General features: G+C 45.7%; 1 protein-coding gene across 4 annotated transcripts in view; it reads right to left on the reverse strand.

Moving 5' to 3' along the window:
* Positions 1-17,214, reverse strand: part of ARHGAP27 (Rho GTPase activating protein 27) — a 565,511-nt gene that overhangs the window by 367,016 nt on the left and 181,281 nt on the right. For all 4 annotated transcript variants that reach the window (XM_069238073.1, XM_069238072.1, XM_069238070.1 and 1 more), the window contains exon 2: positions 16,080-16,918. In XM_069238073.1, the coding sequence (XP_069094174.1) occupies positions 16,080-16,895 (816 nt within the window). In that variant the 5' untranslated portion in view covers positions 16,896-16,918. The remainder of the gene's footprint in view (positions 1-16,079; positions 16,919-17,214) is intronic.

Below are 17,214 nucleotides of genomic sequence, written 5' to 3' on the forward strand. Positions count from 1 at the left end.
TCTATTTGGAGGTTAAACCCACAGGCACTGACACATACAACTTTTCACACAAGGTGCTACAATCTTGACGTATTTCCAAGATAACTCGAGATCAACAAAAACAAGACTTAATGATTGGGAAGCCTTGAACGTGGTGCTGAGGGAAGCCTATATGAATAAAATATCCAGGGCTAAGAGACAGTTACAAAGTACATGACAAGAAAGTGGACGAATCCCAGAGTTAGGAACCTGTACAGCCCCAAAACAAGCTTAAATTGCTAATAGCCAAAAGGGAGCTAGGTAAACCTGGGATGCTCTGGACAAATTCACATTGAGATACTTACCTACACATGGTAGGTAAATTATTGTCATAGTTGCTACTAAGGGAGAAACCTACTCTAGTCATAACCAGCCACAAACAAGCCAAATGGAATGCTAGTGATAACTCTTGAAAATATCCACACAACAATGACACCTTTCTTTTACTGACCTTTAAATATATTCACTACAGGTGGAAAGCCTGACGACTCAGGAATATTTATGGAAACTTTTACCCTGCAGGCTCTGAGTATAACAAGTGGCTAAATTAGAACTGGAGAAAGGAGGAAATACTGGAGGTAGCTGAAGCGATGGCACAGGGAGTTCCTCAGGGGAGGAGGACTTCCCTGCATACTGGTTTAAAAGTTACAAACTCCTTTTCCTTGAAATTGTGCTGGAAGTATATAACTAAACCAAACAGAGTTGTAGCCTGCCATCATCCATCCATTAGAGAGCCTATCATCACCACAGAAAGGGAAACTAATAAAAACAACTGAAGCCTGCCTCATACACACCCCTGTCCATGATGAAAACTAACATTAAAATCCTTTGTAAAGTTCTGTCCAACAGAATAAAGGTGTCAGAGAAATCAATAAATAAAACTAATCTGGGTTTATTCCGGGGCATACAAATCTAATAAATATAAGTAAACTCACCTGTGAATTGCATGCTACAAAGCATATGGAAAAATGACTGTGCTCATTGCCTTAGTTATAAACAAAAGTGTGTGACACCTTAGAATGGGGCTGTATGTTTAAAGTTCTGACTGAGTACAGATTTTGTAGGATGAGTTTGGGTTTGGTGTGATTAATACATACCAACTCCAGAGCAAGGCTGAAAACAGCTAGCATAATCTTTGATAGTCAGACCTTGGAGAGCAGCTCTAGACAGTGGCGTCCAATTTCACCCTATCTATTTGCACTTGGGTTGGAGCTCTTATGTCTGTTCCCCTCATCAAGCAGTCCCACTGCCTCTCACAGAGCTCAACAGATTTGGCAAAGGACGTAGCTAAGAACCAACTGGGGCAAATCTGTAATATTCCCACTAGGAGCCTAGGTAGGCTGGTCTACAGTCACTTTCTGCACTGGGTCTCAGATGTGAAACAGATAGGTTCAGGTACCTGGTGGGCAGGAGGCTCACTTTGAGGAAAAACTTTCTCTCTCTGCATGCATGTATATAGAGACGTTTAGAGTTAGAAAGACTCAATAAATCTGGTATGCCACTCTGGTAAATTAGACTCACTAAAATTAGAGTGTCCAGATACACATCTTGCGCCCCCAAATTTGGAATTGTAACACTTGTCAAGTCAGCTCCAACATGCAACAAAATGGTGTTAAATGGAGGATAACTGGGAGAAAAGGCTGCTGAATGTTACATGGCTCTGTTGATAATGAACTCCTCCCTGTCCGATTTATGAGAGTTGGGCTATACCAAAGCGGCACCCATACTTAATGCGACAGGTGAGAAGGGCTTGAGACACAGCAGTGAAGGGAATTCTAGTCCAATTCTCAAGGGTTTTTGACATCTAGTGGCTACAGCACTTTAAACGTATATCCTAGGGCATGAAAGAGTTTCCATGCAAGGAAAGCGGCTGTATCACCTTAGGGGAATCATAACCTGGGGAATATTTTCTTTCATTTACTGAAGCTCGGGAAGCCTCATAAGTAAGACCCATTTAGTTCCTTCGGTATGCCAAACTAGTGTAAATTGAGAGAGAAATCTGGATGGACTTTCAGCACCCCCTAAATGCTTCCAAATGCTTCAGAAATTATATTGACAATAGGACAAGGCAGTAGACAGGTTTTCTACTGTGAAAGGTAGTAATAGCGAGTAATTGAGCAATACCACTGACCTGGTCAGTGAACTGCTCTGCCTCCCATAGCTCCACCAGTAAGTAAAGCCCTCGTTCCTCTGAACTTCTGACCTATGTCAGGAGTTCGAGGCCCTCCTCCACCACAGGCTTCTGCCTTTGCCTCATCTCTGGTGTCTAGTGGGAGAGCTCTGCTTTCCTATTAGGCTTCCCTCTACCTCTCTCCTCCTTTTTCCTGCTTTGCTCTCTGGGTGCCTTCTTTTCTGCTGTATGTCCCTTTTGTGGTCCTTTTGCCTTTCGCTTCTGCGTTACACTCTTTCCTTGATTTTCTCTCCCATCACTCTGCTCTCTCTCTCACCCCCATTTTTCCCACGCCGCTGCTGCCCCTGCAGACCCAGCCCCTTTTTTTGTGCTTTTTTTGTTCCTGCCTCCCAGCTGTCCTCTCCTCCCCCCTCCCAACCTAATGGTGGCTGCGCCGCTGGCGTGCCAAACGCGTGCCTGAGGCAAGCCTGTCTGCACCCGTCCACGCCTGGACCACGCCCACCACCAGAACCCCTGGTTCTCGCTCTCCCCCCCACCTCCGCAAAACTCAACTCCGCTATGACACCACCACCCTCCAGGCGCTCAACGCCAGCCGCTCATCCAAATGCCATCACACCACCCTGCAGCTCACCCGCGGACCCTTCTCCTGCCGGAACTGCACCTTCATCAGCCTCCACGCCAGCAACCCACCCGCCAAGGCAGGACACAACCATCTCAGATGCATTCTACTCAACACCCGCTCCGTCCACAAACACGCTATCAAACTCTGGAACCTACTCGACTCCCCAGACGTCGCATTCCTGACCGAGACCTGGATGAACCCCTCCTCAGTGCCCGATATCGCCATAGGCATCCCGGACGGCTACAAGATCACCCGTAGGGACCGCACAAACAGACCAGGTGGAGGCATCGCCATTATCCACAGGAATACCCTCAGAATCACGACTAGCACAGAAGACACCCTCAGCGCCGCTGAAGACCTGCACTTCCAGACCCACACCGATCCAAACACAACCCTCAGAGGGACCCTCGTTTACAGACCCCCCGGACACTGACAGCAGTTCAGCGACTTCATCTCCGATGTCATCAGCACGCACGCCCTTGCATCCACAGACTACTTACTCCTCGGGGGACCTGAACTTCCACATCGAGAACACCAACAACAACAGCTCCACCACTGTGCTCGACAACCTCACCCACCTTGGTCTCAAGCAGCTCGTCATGACGCCCACCCACTACGCAGGACACATTTGCGACCTCATTTTCTCTGCCAGCAAACAAGTCTCCTTCAGCCACACCATCGAACTCCAATGGACCGACCACCGCTGCATCCACTTCTCCTTCGAGAAACCCACAACACACCATAACCTGCAGCGGATTCCGCACCGCAGATGGAACAAGATCACCGAAGACCAGCTGATCACCACCCTCTCCTAGAACCCACCCATCGACACCACCGACACAGCAGCCCGCAACCTCAGGCAATGGATCAACGACTGTGCCAACATTCTTGCCCCGATCAAGAAACCTTCCAACAGACACACCGATAGAAAGGCCTTCTGGTTCAGCACCGACCTCCAAGAATCCAAGCAACCATGCCGAAGACTCGAGAAAAAGTTGCGCCAAGAACAGACACTGGACAACCACACAGCCTTTAAGAATGCCATCCACAGACACCACCAACTCATCCAATGCACCAAAAGAACTGCCTTCAAAGAACGCATCAACAACAACGCACACTGCTACAAGGAGCTCTTCAACATCGTGAATGAACTCTCCAACCCCGGCTTCAACATCAACGAAAAACCGCCATCACAAGACCTCTGAGACTCCCTAGCCACCTCTTATACCGCAAGATCGCAGACATGCATGACAGCTTCAATACCCAGACCCATCCGTCAACCACCGACACCACACTTACCGCCCCCAGCCACACCAGCCTTCTGCTCTCCTGGACCCACGTCAATGACGACAACACTATCAAAATCAAAAAACACCATCCACTCCGGCTCACCCTCTGACCCCTGCCCTCACCACATCTTCAACAAAGTGAGCTCCGTCATCGCACCCCAACTCCGGAAGATCATCAACATTTCCTTCGAGACCGCCACCTTCCCGGAGAGCTGGAAACACGCCAAGATCAACGCCCTCCTGAAGAAACTCAAGGCGAACCCAAAGTACCTCAAGAACTTCCGGCCCATCTCCCGGCTCCCCTTCCCGGCAAAAGTCATTGAGAAAATTGTCAACAAACAACTGACCCGCTTCCTCGAAGAGAACAACACTCTGGATCCATCCCAATCCGGATTCCGCAGGAACCACAGCACCGAAACCGCCCTCATTGGCACCACCGACGACATCAGGACCATACTTGACAATGGCGAAACCGTGGCCCTCATCCTCCTGGACCTCTCGGCCACGTTCCACACCGTCGGCCACCACACCCTACACACATACCTCAACGACGCAGGGATCTGCGACAAAGCCCTGGACTTGATCACCTCCTTCCTCACCGGAAGAACCCAGAGAGCCCACTCCCTCCATTCTGCTCTGAAGCCACCAAAATCATCTGCGGCATACCCCACGGATCGTCCCTCAGCCTGACCCGCAAACATCATACGATCTCACAACCTCAACATCGTCTCATACACCAATGACACCCAGCTGATTCGCCCTCACCAAGGACCCCACCGCAGCCAAACCAACCTCCACGAAGGAATAAAAGCCATCGTCGAATGAAGAACAGCTCCCTGAAACTTAGTTCTGACAAAACTGAGGTCCTCATCCTCGGCTCCACCCCCCTCCAACTGGGACAACTCCTGGTGGCCTGCCACACTGGGAACCGCGCCAACACCCACCAACCCCGCATGCAACCTGGGATTCATCCTGGACTCATCGCTAACAATGACCCTGCAAGTCAACGCCGTCACTTCCTCCTGTTTCAACACCCTCCGCATGCTTTGGAAGATCTACAAATGGATCCCCACTGGAACCAAAAGGACAGTCACCCAAGCCCTCGTAAACAGCAGACTGGACTACGGCAATGCCCTCTACTCAGGAACCACGGCCAAGCTCCAGAAAAGACTGCAACATATACAGAACGCCTCAGAGCGCCTCATCCTGGACATCCCCCGCCACAGCCACATCACAGCCCACCTGAGAGACCTGCACTGGCTCCCTGTCAACAAGAGAATCACGTTCAAACTCCTCACCCACGCTCACAAGGAACTGCACAACAACGGACCAGAATACCTCAACAGACTGCTCTCCTTCTACACCCCAACCTGACAGCTTCGCTCCGCTGATCTTGCCCTCGCCACTGTCCCACGCATCCACAGAACAGCCGGCGATGGCAGATCGTTCTCCCACCTCGCCGCCAAGATGTGGAACTTTCTTCCTACCCACCTGTGACAGTCACAGGACCTACTTACCTTCAGGACACTCCTCAAGACTTGGCTGTTCGAGCAGTAGCAGCCCCCCCTCAGCACCTTGAGACCCTCACGGGTGAGTACTGCGCTTTACAAATGCTTTGATTGATTGATTGATAGCAGATAGGAAGAACGTACCTTCAAAAACAAAACAGCACTGGGAAAGAGATATACAAGTTCCAATTACGGATAGTGAATGGGTAATAGCCTGACCTAAGTGAGGGAGATTTCAAGCAATGCTTGATTCATATAAATCAATTTTAACATACTCAATCATGCTTTTCTCGACCCAGTGAAAACTAGGCAAGCATTTGCAATGGGTCTTGCGTTTGCTCGAGTTACAGCTGTTAGCATTGTAAATTCCTAACTGGACCTTTCTTGCCACATAAATTGAAAATGAAAAGTAAAACAGTTGACATAAGCGAGCCGATTCAAAGTGCCACGGCCGCCATAAGCATGAAGGAGAGACACAAAAAAAAGAAGTTCACTCACAGTCAAAAGATATCGGCAAAAGTGCAATTATCCATGTAACAGGGTCGGTGTCCAAGGCGGTAACCAAACCGCCCCAAGGAGGGACAAACGGAAAGCATTTACCAATGATAACAAAGGATTTTTGAAAGGCAAGCCCATGAACGAGTGATAGTGATGGGCGTGCAGTGGGTGTCGTTAAAAGCCCAGATATAGATTACAGCACATCAGAATGCTTGCGCGCTCGACCTAAATGGCATAACCAGAGGAAACATCCTCCTGACTTAGATGATGTCACTCTTTCACATGACAAAGTCCTGTAGTAAATAAATTGTTTACTGGGGACAAGTTATGTAGAGAATGCACTTGTTAACGGCATTGCCTCTAGAACTCACACCTAAGCAATGTTTGCTGAGCATAATTCCCAAGACAGAAAAAGGACAAGTAACCATATATTTGCAAAGTTGGTGCTAGTATCAGCATTCACTGCCGACAGCATGGGGCACCGTTTGAGAGAGCATAGTGAAAAGGCATGGTGAAATGGGCAAAAACAGAGGAAATATGCCTAAATATATACAGAGGAGATCCAAAGCCGCAGGTGAAATACTGACTTGAGGGTATGGTTAATAAATTTTTTACAATGGCTGTTGAGAATGAACCATATTAACCACGGTTTTAAATTATAAAATCGGTGATATAGAGAGTATTGGGTTCCATTTGAGTCCCTCTATGCCTCCAGATTTGTCTGGAGTATAAGTTATTTTACATTTCTGTTCTGTTGTCCTGCTAGAAGTATACTATGAAATAATATGTGATGCTTTGTGTGCTGTACCTATGATTTACTATAACAGTGAACTGTGTGTTATGCTCTCATGTTTTTTGATAGACAAAAAACTAAACTTAAAGATACTTAAAAGAAATATACAATGTTTTGAATTAAGAGAACTGTTTTCTTCTCTACTCCGGGTGGCCTGTTTAGCTCCACGACAGTGAAACTTAACCAATTGCAAAACACCAGAAAGATTATGCACACAGAGGTCATTTAAGCAAAGTGCTGATATTGCTGTCTCGGGCTGATCTTGTGAAAGTGCAACCCTTTTAGAAGAAGACTGCCTACCAGACACCACTCACATCCATTGCGGAGGTCAGAAACAAGACCTTAATGTCCTAACCTAAAACTATAGAAAAACTCCTTGAAGCATGTGAAAGGTTGAAAACTATATTTTGAGAGGAAGATTGTAAGATAGAAGGTATTCAGAACTTTTTATTTGCAATATTAAGCTGTATATAAATCTTTAAAAAATCCAATGAAATCAATTGTGCTGGAAGAACAAGTTACCTTTGGTAAGGCTTTCTCTGGTGAATACAGTATTACCTGTGGGTTCCTCACCTTTTGAATATCCCAGTGAGCCAGCATTCCACAAAAACTTTTCTTTACAGCTATCCCACATCGACAAGGATGTCATAATGCTCATGGCTCCACACACAGCTCTGCGTGACATCAGTGGAGCCATAAAAGACCCTTGTTGCCATGCTGATGTCAGTTTCCACCCGTTTTTCATGCCTTCGAGGCGAACAAGTGAAACCAACAACATAAATGCAACATCATTTTGTAAACTTAAACCAAAGATCTATATATAGACACCAATATCTATATGAAATGAAAAATACACATACGTAATATACAAATAGATTTCTTTCTGGTATGCGCAAACAAGCAACAGGGAGATGGGTAGGTAAGTGAGGAATCTACAGGTAGATACTATATCCACCTGAAAAAGCATTACCAAAGATAAGTAACTTGTTCTTCTGATGGATACATCTAGCTGTGGATTTCTCACCTTTTGAATAGCATTCCCAAGCAGTCTTGCACTTGGAGGTGGGTGCTTGCCTGCCTATACCCTAAAAAATCTTGTAAAACAGAACTGGCAAAGTGAAAGTCCCTCCCACTTTGGAGTCTAAGCAATAGTGATTCGCAAAAGTGTGGAGGGAGACCCAAGTTGCAGCTTTACATATGTCGTCTACAGGGACACCTCTAGCCAAAGCACAGAGTCACCTCTAGCCAAGGCAGAAGTGGAAGACTTACCTCTAGTAGAATGAGCTCTAATACCTTCTGGAGATTCCTTATGAGCCATAGCATAGCAGATCTTTTTGCAAAGGATGATCCATCGAGGTAATGTCCTATTATGCACTGCTTTTCTTTTCATCTTGCCCACATAACAACAGCTGATCATCCCGACGGATATCCCAAGTTCTGTCTACATAAAAGCTGACAGCCCTTTAGGGGTCCTAGCAATGAAGCCTTTTCTCCTCTAGATGGATGTGGAGGAGGATAGAGAGCAGGAAGGGTGATAGACTAGCCCAAGTGGAAGAGAGTAAGCACTTTTGGCAAGATAGCAGCCCTAGTTCCAAATTAGGATCCCATAACGAGTGGGAGGGTATTTGTTAGTAAGTGTCTTAATAAACCTTGACACTATGGGGGACTTAAACAGAGGTTAATCTGGTAAGCAAAGGAATGCAGAAAGGGCAGACAAATAACACTTGATTGTTCTTACTGCACAGCTTTTCTGCACCAAGGAAAGATCAAACCTTAAAATATCAGATGTATTGGTCTTCAAGGGATCTGTAGAATTTTCCCAATACCACTTTACAACCTTAGCCCATCTGTCAGCATAAGCCGACTTGGTGGAGTGTCTTCTGGATAATAAAATAACATCCATCACATCATGGGGAAGAGAAAAATAATTCATGTTGCCCCATATAATCTCCATGTATGTAGGTGCAGGCTCTGGAGGTGTGGGTGTGCAACCTGCCCCTTCAACTGAGAGAGAAGGTCTGCCATTTGAGAAAGACGGAGCGGACGGCACACTGAGAGGTGAAGAAGGTCTGTGTACCACACCCTTCATAGTCAATCCGTGGCTAATATTATGACTAGGGCCCAGTCTTGGCGAATCTTCCTCAGAACCCAAGGAATCAAGGGTATGGAGGGAACCCCCGCTGCAGGTGATATGGCTGGAGGTCACAACCACCACGGTGGAGCTCATGGGACACACATTGTTGTTCACACACATATCGTGCCTATTGGGTCTCAGCCCCACAGCTAAAGGGACCAAACAGCTTCACCGGTTCATAGACCTGGCATTTGTTCTCTTTATACATCAAATAGCCATGACTTGGAAGGCAGGGTAGGTGTGGGGAACTGAGACATCTATATCCTCAACACAGAGGCCAAGAATGACACCCTTCTAGCTGATTTTTCATGTACCCCTGACCCCCATTTTTAGTCTATAACACAATGTATATTATCTCCATTAAGCTTACTTCATGCTTATGTTAGTATCTGGACCAGGTGTTGACCGATCTGAACCACAGATTATCCGGCGTGGTGCTCCCCTCCTCTGTGCTCCTTGTCCTCTCCCTCTCCATTCTCCTGTCCTTAATGTGCCAAAGCTACCCTTTCAGGTGCCAGTACACCAACTAGGTGATCACTACACCAAACAAATGCCTGCCCTTTGCTCCCGTAGGTATAATACTGAAGCTGCATAGACTTGCTTTTTCTACGTGATTCTCGTTATGTGTCCTTGTGATGATGCACTGGTATACTATGCATGGGTCCTACTGCATATGATACTATATATGACTTGCTGAGGCTTCATCTGTTTCTACTGTTCTCAAAAATTAAAAAAACTTAAGTAAAATTATGTTTGAAAAAATAGGGTATGGGGAAACGTGTAAATCAGCTGGAGCCCCAGTCCAATTGAAACACCTACCCCAATGTGCCCTGCAATGGATATTGGAGGCTGTAGAATGACAGGCAGTGCATGTTCTTGTGAGTGGCAAAAAGGTCTATTTGAGGGGTGCCCCATAACCAGAAAATATGAAGTACCACTTCTAGATGGCGACGCCAATCGTGATGGACTAAAATATGCCAACTGAGACTGCCAGCAAGCACATTCAGAACTCCAGCCAAGTGATTTGCCATGATGCCAATCTGATGGTCCTGATCCCAGGACCAGAGTCACAGAAACTGTCTGCAAAGAAGATATGACTCTATTCCTCCCTGTTTGTTTGTTTATGTACCACATTGTGGTAGTATTGTCCGTTAAGCCCTGCACCAACTGAACGTAAATGGAAGTGAGGAAGGCCTCGAGAGCCAGATGTATCGCCCGCAGTTCCAATAGGTTGATATGAAGCAGTCTTTCTACTGGAGACCAAAGTCTTTCGATCTCCAGATCACCCAGATGAGCTCCCAACCCTAGAGTAGAGGCATCAGTTTTCATTTTGGCAACCTGAGGTGGAGGGAAAAATGGCTTCCCAGATTGCTGGACACACCTCACTATCGAAGACCTGCTGCAGGGACTCTGGAGATCCTGGCCAACTCTTTGAGATCCCATTGTGTTGAAACCACTGCCTGTGAAGCTACTACTGGAGGGCCCTCATGTGCCTGCATGCATGATGACCAATGGAATGCGGGGGCTATTAGAACTAGCAGGTGCAACACCTTAAGGACTGGAACCATAGCTCCATTCTGAAACATCAGAATCATAGCCGGAATACCCAGAATCATCTGAGGAGAAGGGTACACTCGATTCACTGTAGAGTCAGGGTCTGCCCCTATGAACAGGGTGCCTGAAGATGGCTCTAGGTGGGACTTGGGTTCATTGACAGAAAAAACCCAGTTTGATTCCAGGTAATGGATAACTGGTACTCCCCACCTTCTGAGATAGGCTGCGACCACTGTCATCACCTGCGTGAAGACTCTAGGTGCGGAAGTAGGACCAAATGGAAGGACCACAAACTACTAATGTTCTGACCCCACCATGAAGCAGAGATACTTCCTGTGCGACTGCAGAATGGGAATGTGAAAATACGCTCCTGCAAATCGATCGGGCCCATCCAGTCTTCCTTCTCCAGCACAACAAGCACCTGTGCTAAGGGTCAGCATTTAGAATCTTTCCTGCTTGAGGAACCAGTTCAAAATCCTGAGGTCCAGGATCGGTTGTAACCGGCCGTCCTTTTTGGGAATCAAAAAGTACAGAAAATAACATTCCTGACACTGTTCCTACACTTGAACCAACTCTACTGTGCTCTTTAGAAGTAGGGATTGGACGTCCTGCTGAAGGAGTAAAAGATGTTCTTCAGAACAAAACCTTGTTGGGGAGGAAAGGGTGGGGGAAATTCATAGAAGGGTAGGGTGTACCCTTTTTCTACTATGCTCAAAACCCACTGCTCCAATGTTATGGATCGCCATTGTGGTAGAAAATGGGACAACCATCCTCCCACCGACAAAGCATGCTCCAAGATGGTGAAACTAGGGCTGCTTTACTGTGACTTTGGCCAGGGGGGAGGAGGATGACTGAAGGGTGGCTCCTTGTTGTCTACCTTTGCCACACCCTCTATAATGCCTAGGGAGGGGATTGGGCAGCTGATTGCTATTCTTGCTTGTATTTGTGCCTTCCACGGAAGTAGAAGTTCTAGCCAAACCCCTGAAACCTCCAAAACTGTAATCTCTGGGCTGTGATTGAAGGCCCAAAGATCTTGCTGTCACCCTACTATTCTTCCATCTCTCCAGGGCAGATTTAGCTTTGGCGCTAAACAGTCTCGACCCATCAAACAGCAAATCGATCAGGGTAGCCTGCATGTCCACTGAAAAACCAGACTATCTCAGCCATCTGTGCCTCCTTGTAATGACTGAAGTCCTCATCGCTCTAGCCACCAAATCATCTGTATCCAGGCCTGACTGAATGACCTGCAGTGCAGTGGCCTGACTGTCGTTCAACAGCTCTGTAAAGTGTCCCTGAACAGCATCAGGGTGCTTCGGGATCACTGATTTGGCTGATTCCATCAAAGCATGAATGTATCATCCCACCACATAAGTTGCACTGGTTTACTTTTAAGCCATGCTACCAGAGGAAAACACCTTCTTCGCAGACTGTTCCATTTTGCTTCAATTCCCTGCCCACTGGGAAAGTCAGAAAAGACCCAGGAATTTAGTTAGAGGAACAGGAAGCCTGTACCATCAAACTCTCAGGTGAAGGATGAGTAGAAAAAAACAGCAGATACCCTGGAGCAGGCTTGTATCTCCTCACAAGGGGTCTAGAAATTGCAGAGGAAGACATAGGCTTATGCCAGATCTCCAGAATAGGCTCAGACAGTGCCTCATTAAAAGGCAATAAAGGCTCTGATGTAGAAGACTTCAAAATGGCATAGGTGAAGCTAGTACCAGCGTCGGTGCTGTTGGTAATAGCGCAGGTGACTTCGACACTTGTGCAAAGAATCTACTAGAACTGGAGTTGTGTGATGATGCCAGAGTGAAGCCACTCAACATTGGAGAGGGTGCAAACGGTACCGATGACTCCTACTTAGTTTCGAGGAGTCACATTCCTCAGCGTCGGAAGAGGCAAGGGTACCTGGGCCACCGGTATAAATGGCAGGAACAGTACCTGCTGATATTGTGCCGGAAAACCTCCCAATGAATAAGATAGTGGACCCATGGGGCCTGCAGGCACACCAGAGAAAGTCACTGCCCTCCTGAAAATGATGTAAATAGTATTTAGAAAATTCAAAGGGGCGGACCCTGGATCAGGAAAAGCTGGATACTCCTGCTCCTGTCGAGGGGATGGAGGAAGACCAAGAGGAGGAACTAGAACCACCACGGCTCCGGATCAGGCAAAGTCGGAGACACCAACCTCAGAAACTCCTCTCTCGAAGATCAACACCAGGAACTATAACACTCCTTATTCTTATGTTTTGTCTTTGATGACTTTGAGGAATGGGGAGACGCCGACTTCGAACGAGGATGAGACTTACGATGTCCTCTTTTCTCCTTTCTTACCTTGGCCATCAGGAGCTCCGCTTCTCTCTCCTTCAAGGCCTTGGCATGATGAACAGTTGTCAGTGTCATGCTCCAAACTAAGACAATCTTAATGAGGATGAGTGTTGGAAAATGGGTTATTGGTAAGGGCACGTAGGTACCTACACTTAGCAATAGGCCACTAACCTCCACTTAGGTCCAGTTAGGTCTCAGTAAATTAAACCCAGCTCAACCCTTGGTAGCTTGGCAACGAGCAACAAGGCTTAACTTAGGAGACAGAGTGTAAAGCATTCAAATATCACAAAACAGTAATTAAATAAAACACAGGAACAGTTTAAAAATCCAAAATCAATTTATAAACATAGATTATATTTTTATCTTTCAAATGACACACAAAAACGAATAAAATCGGATAAGGGGAACCGGAGATATGAATTTTTAAAGAATTAATGCTTTCTAGCGCATAGAAGCAACTAGCGCTGAAAGGGTTAAAAAGGTCACACTGAAAAGGAACAAAGTCCAGAGTTCAGACCACCCACAAGGTAACACTGTCACACTTACTTTCCGAAGTGTTTGATTCAGGAAAGTGGTCCACAGCACCAGCCAAGGGTTCAGAGGCTCTGGTGCACCTCTTGGGGTCTGGGACTACAACTCCCACAGTGCACCTCTTCAACTTATAGAGTTGCTCCAAACGTCTCCAAACTCCTGGATCTTCTTCCAGAGGTCCTTTTTGTGTCCTTGAAGTGTCCACAACTTGATCCAAGGTTCCAGAAGCTCTGATATGTTCCTTTGGAGTTGGGACTACAATTCCCAGAATGCACCTGGTCAGAATCCTCAAATGGCCACTGGACGCTGGTCAGCTGGGCTCTGCTTGCAGGACTTGATGCAGGGGACTCTGGGCAGCTCCTTTGTACCTGTAGCAAACAGGGAGTCCCTTCTTGAAGCAGTACAAGACAGGTAAAGTCCTTTTAGTGGTGAAGCCCAAGTGTGCAGCTGGTGCAGTCCTCCAGAGTGCAGTGTCCAGGTGCAGGCTAGGGGTCCAGCAGGGCAGTCCTTCTTCTCCTATAGTTCTTCCTTGTTGGAATCTGATAGGGATCTGAGGTGTGGGTGCAGGTCTGCCAGTTTTATCCCTGCTCCTGGTGAAAAACAAGGGGGTCCTGGTTCTTCAATCAGGGGCAGGGTCCTTCCCCCTGTGATGACCACTTCCTGGGAAGTGTGGCAAAAATCAATCCCAGGGAGCAACATTCCTCAAAAATCTATCATGGCTGAAAGTGATTTTTGGAGGTTACATCTGGCTGAACCCACCCACTGGTGTGGCTAAAAATCCTAAACACACCCCCTCTCCTGCCCTCTCCTAATCTAATCAAGGAGGCACCTAATTGTTTGGGATTGCAGGATGTGGGGGTGTTGCTGGGTTGCTTCAAATGTCCTTCTCTGCCTTTGAAGACCAGTTTGCAGCCCTCCCTCTTCCTGCCTCACTATCTGTTGATGGGAGATCTCCTCCCACAGGCACATCTCTTTGTGTGAAGCCAGGCCACTTCACACCTCATTAAGGCAGCCTGGCCAGGCTGCCAGAGGCTGGCCAATCAGAGCACAGCAGCAAAAACACTGCAGGGCTGAAGTTGGCAACTTTTCACTCTTTACCTGAACAAGTTATATTAAATCCAACAACTGGAAGTTGTGGGATTTATTATAACAATTAATTTGTAACCAAACTTCTGGTATCTGTTACTTAAGGGGACTTTTAAAATGCAAATAAAGTCTCCCCATTCTAGCCTATGGAGGCCATTCACTACAATGAGGGAAAAACGAATTTGGCTGTTTTTACCTCACCAGGGGGGCTTATAAAACTATTTTTATAAGGTCCCTGCTTATAGTTACATGGCACCCAACCCTAGGGCCACATAGGGCACACCTTAGGGGTGACTTATATGTAAAAATAAGGTAGTTTAAGACTTTGGAACTTTCGAATTTGCATACAACTTTAATTTAAAAGCAGCCAGCAAGGCAGACCTGCCTTTAAGATGACACTGGGCACCTCAGCAGTGCACCTATGGGTGAACTACCTATGCTGGGGTCCCTAAACCTACATGCCCTACCATATACTATGGACTTATAGGTAGGTTGACTTAGCCAATTATAATTAGCCTAATTTGCATACTGATTTTACACAGAGCACAGGCCCTGGGACTGGTTAGCAGTACCCAGGGCACCATCAGAGTCAGGAAAACACCAGCAAAAAGTGGAAAATGGGGACAACAAGTTAGGGGGCCTCTGCAATCAGCCCTGTTCTCTCACAATCAGTGATCAACATATGACCTTCACACTCCTTGCAGGGCTCAAACCCAGACTTTCTCTGTGAAAACATTTTTTACTGAAACAACTTTGCAATTGCCTAAAAAAAAGTTGTAAGACTCCTAACTCTATGACGAGCCTAAGAACAAACCGTTACACGTCATAGGTGCAGAGAAAAGCATTATGAGGTCCTCGTCTTGGGAGAACTGTGAAGAAAGTTTCTGTGGAATGCTGGCGCATTCGGAAATTCAAAAGGTGAGGAATCCACAGGTAGATGTATCCATTAGAAAAATACCACTTCACATCACTGATGCAGTCTAGCTGCCATTTTAGGTCATAGTCGTCCCATAGAAACATCGAAAAAAGCCTAAGAAACTACAAACAGTAAAATGCACTCCACACTAACACACTTTAACGCAGCACACTCAAACATGTCATTGAGACTGGAAGTTGATACTGATGGTTTAAGAAAAAGTAAAAATAGAAACATAGCAAAAGTTAGAACACTGGAAAAACATTCGATTGTTTTACTTTCGGGATAGTATTTTTAGCAATTGACATTTTGAAAGCGAAAACACAAAAAAAGTATTTCTTCAACTGAAATATAAAAGAAGAGGGAGAGACTGTTCATGATGCGCTAAAAATAGGCAGCTGTAAAATAGATGTAATTTATTTAAAATAAGAAAAGGATAAAGGTTTCCCTCTCGTTACAAAATGGCTGTGTATGGGGAAGGGGAGGATATAAAACCCATGCTCCAAAAACTTCCATAACACTTGGTGAATATATAAGTTAAATAAACACCTACTGCTTATATACCTCTGTTTTTTCTACAGTTAGTACAACATAGATTATATTACATGTACTACCAATGGAGCCCCAACAGTCATACTTTTTATACAAAAGAAAAATCCAATATGTGTCCCTTACCTGAACTTTGAAATTGTCCTGTGCTTGTACGTTCACCATATTCCGCTGTCCGGGCAAGTTCTGGATCGTTTCATATATGTTTTCAGAATCACTCCTGGTCAAAGATCGTGAGTGAATTCTACTACCAGCTACAACCTCTGATCTGCGATCACCAGCCTTTCTTTCAGGAGTAAGCCTTGCAAGATCATCGAGCGACTGAGATGAACGGATAGCAGAGGGGGCTGTGAACTCTGGTCCATACATTGTCTTTCTGATGGGTAGCCTATGAAAGCTTCCAAAAGTTCTTAGTGGCGTCAATGTGTTAGTTGAGCTAAATCTTTCTTCTCCAATTTGTGGCAGTAGATTCTCTCTTGAACTTTTGTGAATAATGTCTGACACAAAAATGTCGGGGATTGACAAATCTGAGCCTGACTCATGTTGTGAAAGATGGGGTTGGTGAAGGTCACTTTTCTGAATATAGGGATTACATGTGGTATCATTTTTATCACTGATAAATTTATACATATATTGTCGAGAATCTATAACTGATGTATCATGGACAAACTCTGTGGGATGCAGTTCATTTGGCTCACTGTAAGAGCTAAGTCCATTTGAAGGTTGTATTCCAGAGGGCAGTTCCTTAACATATTTGGCAGGGATGTAAAAGGGTTTTGACCGCTCATCTTGTCTTACATGCCACCAGTGATCATTTGTCTTTTTTAAAAGTAAATATCTCTCGTTGGGTTTGATAGAGATTATTTTTCCATCTTTTGCAGTGTATTCAAATTCATATTCTACCAAAACGTAGGCATTTTCTGAAACTCCTGGTGTCTGCATTATACCAGCTCAGTCTCCCCACCCTGCAAAAGAACCATTAACATCCGTTAATATAATTATTTTCAAAATTGCAAAACGTGCTGTTAAGAAATTGTACAATATACTCCTGGTCACTAGAATTACACAAGTCCACAACCACAATATAATCCATATTTGAAAAAAATGGTGAACTCTGTACCAATGCCAACGAAAAATATGTTTCTAACTCAAATGGGTTGATATTTCAATAGTTCAGCGATCACCAGTCCCCTGCTGATTGCTGTAGTCATGCATGATAGTGATCTTATGATCACTAAATGATGGGCTGTGGTTTAGTGGT

Source organism: Pleurodeles waltl, chromosome 6 (assembly GCF_031143425.1).
Source record: "Pleurodeles waltl isolate 20211129_DDA chromosome 6, aPleWal1.hap1.20221129, whole genome shotgun sequence".
Lineage (NCBI taxonomy): Eukaryota > Metazoa > Chordata > Amphibia > Caudata > Salamandridae > Pleurodeles > Pleurodeles waltl.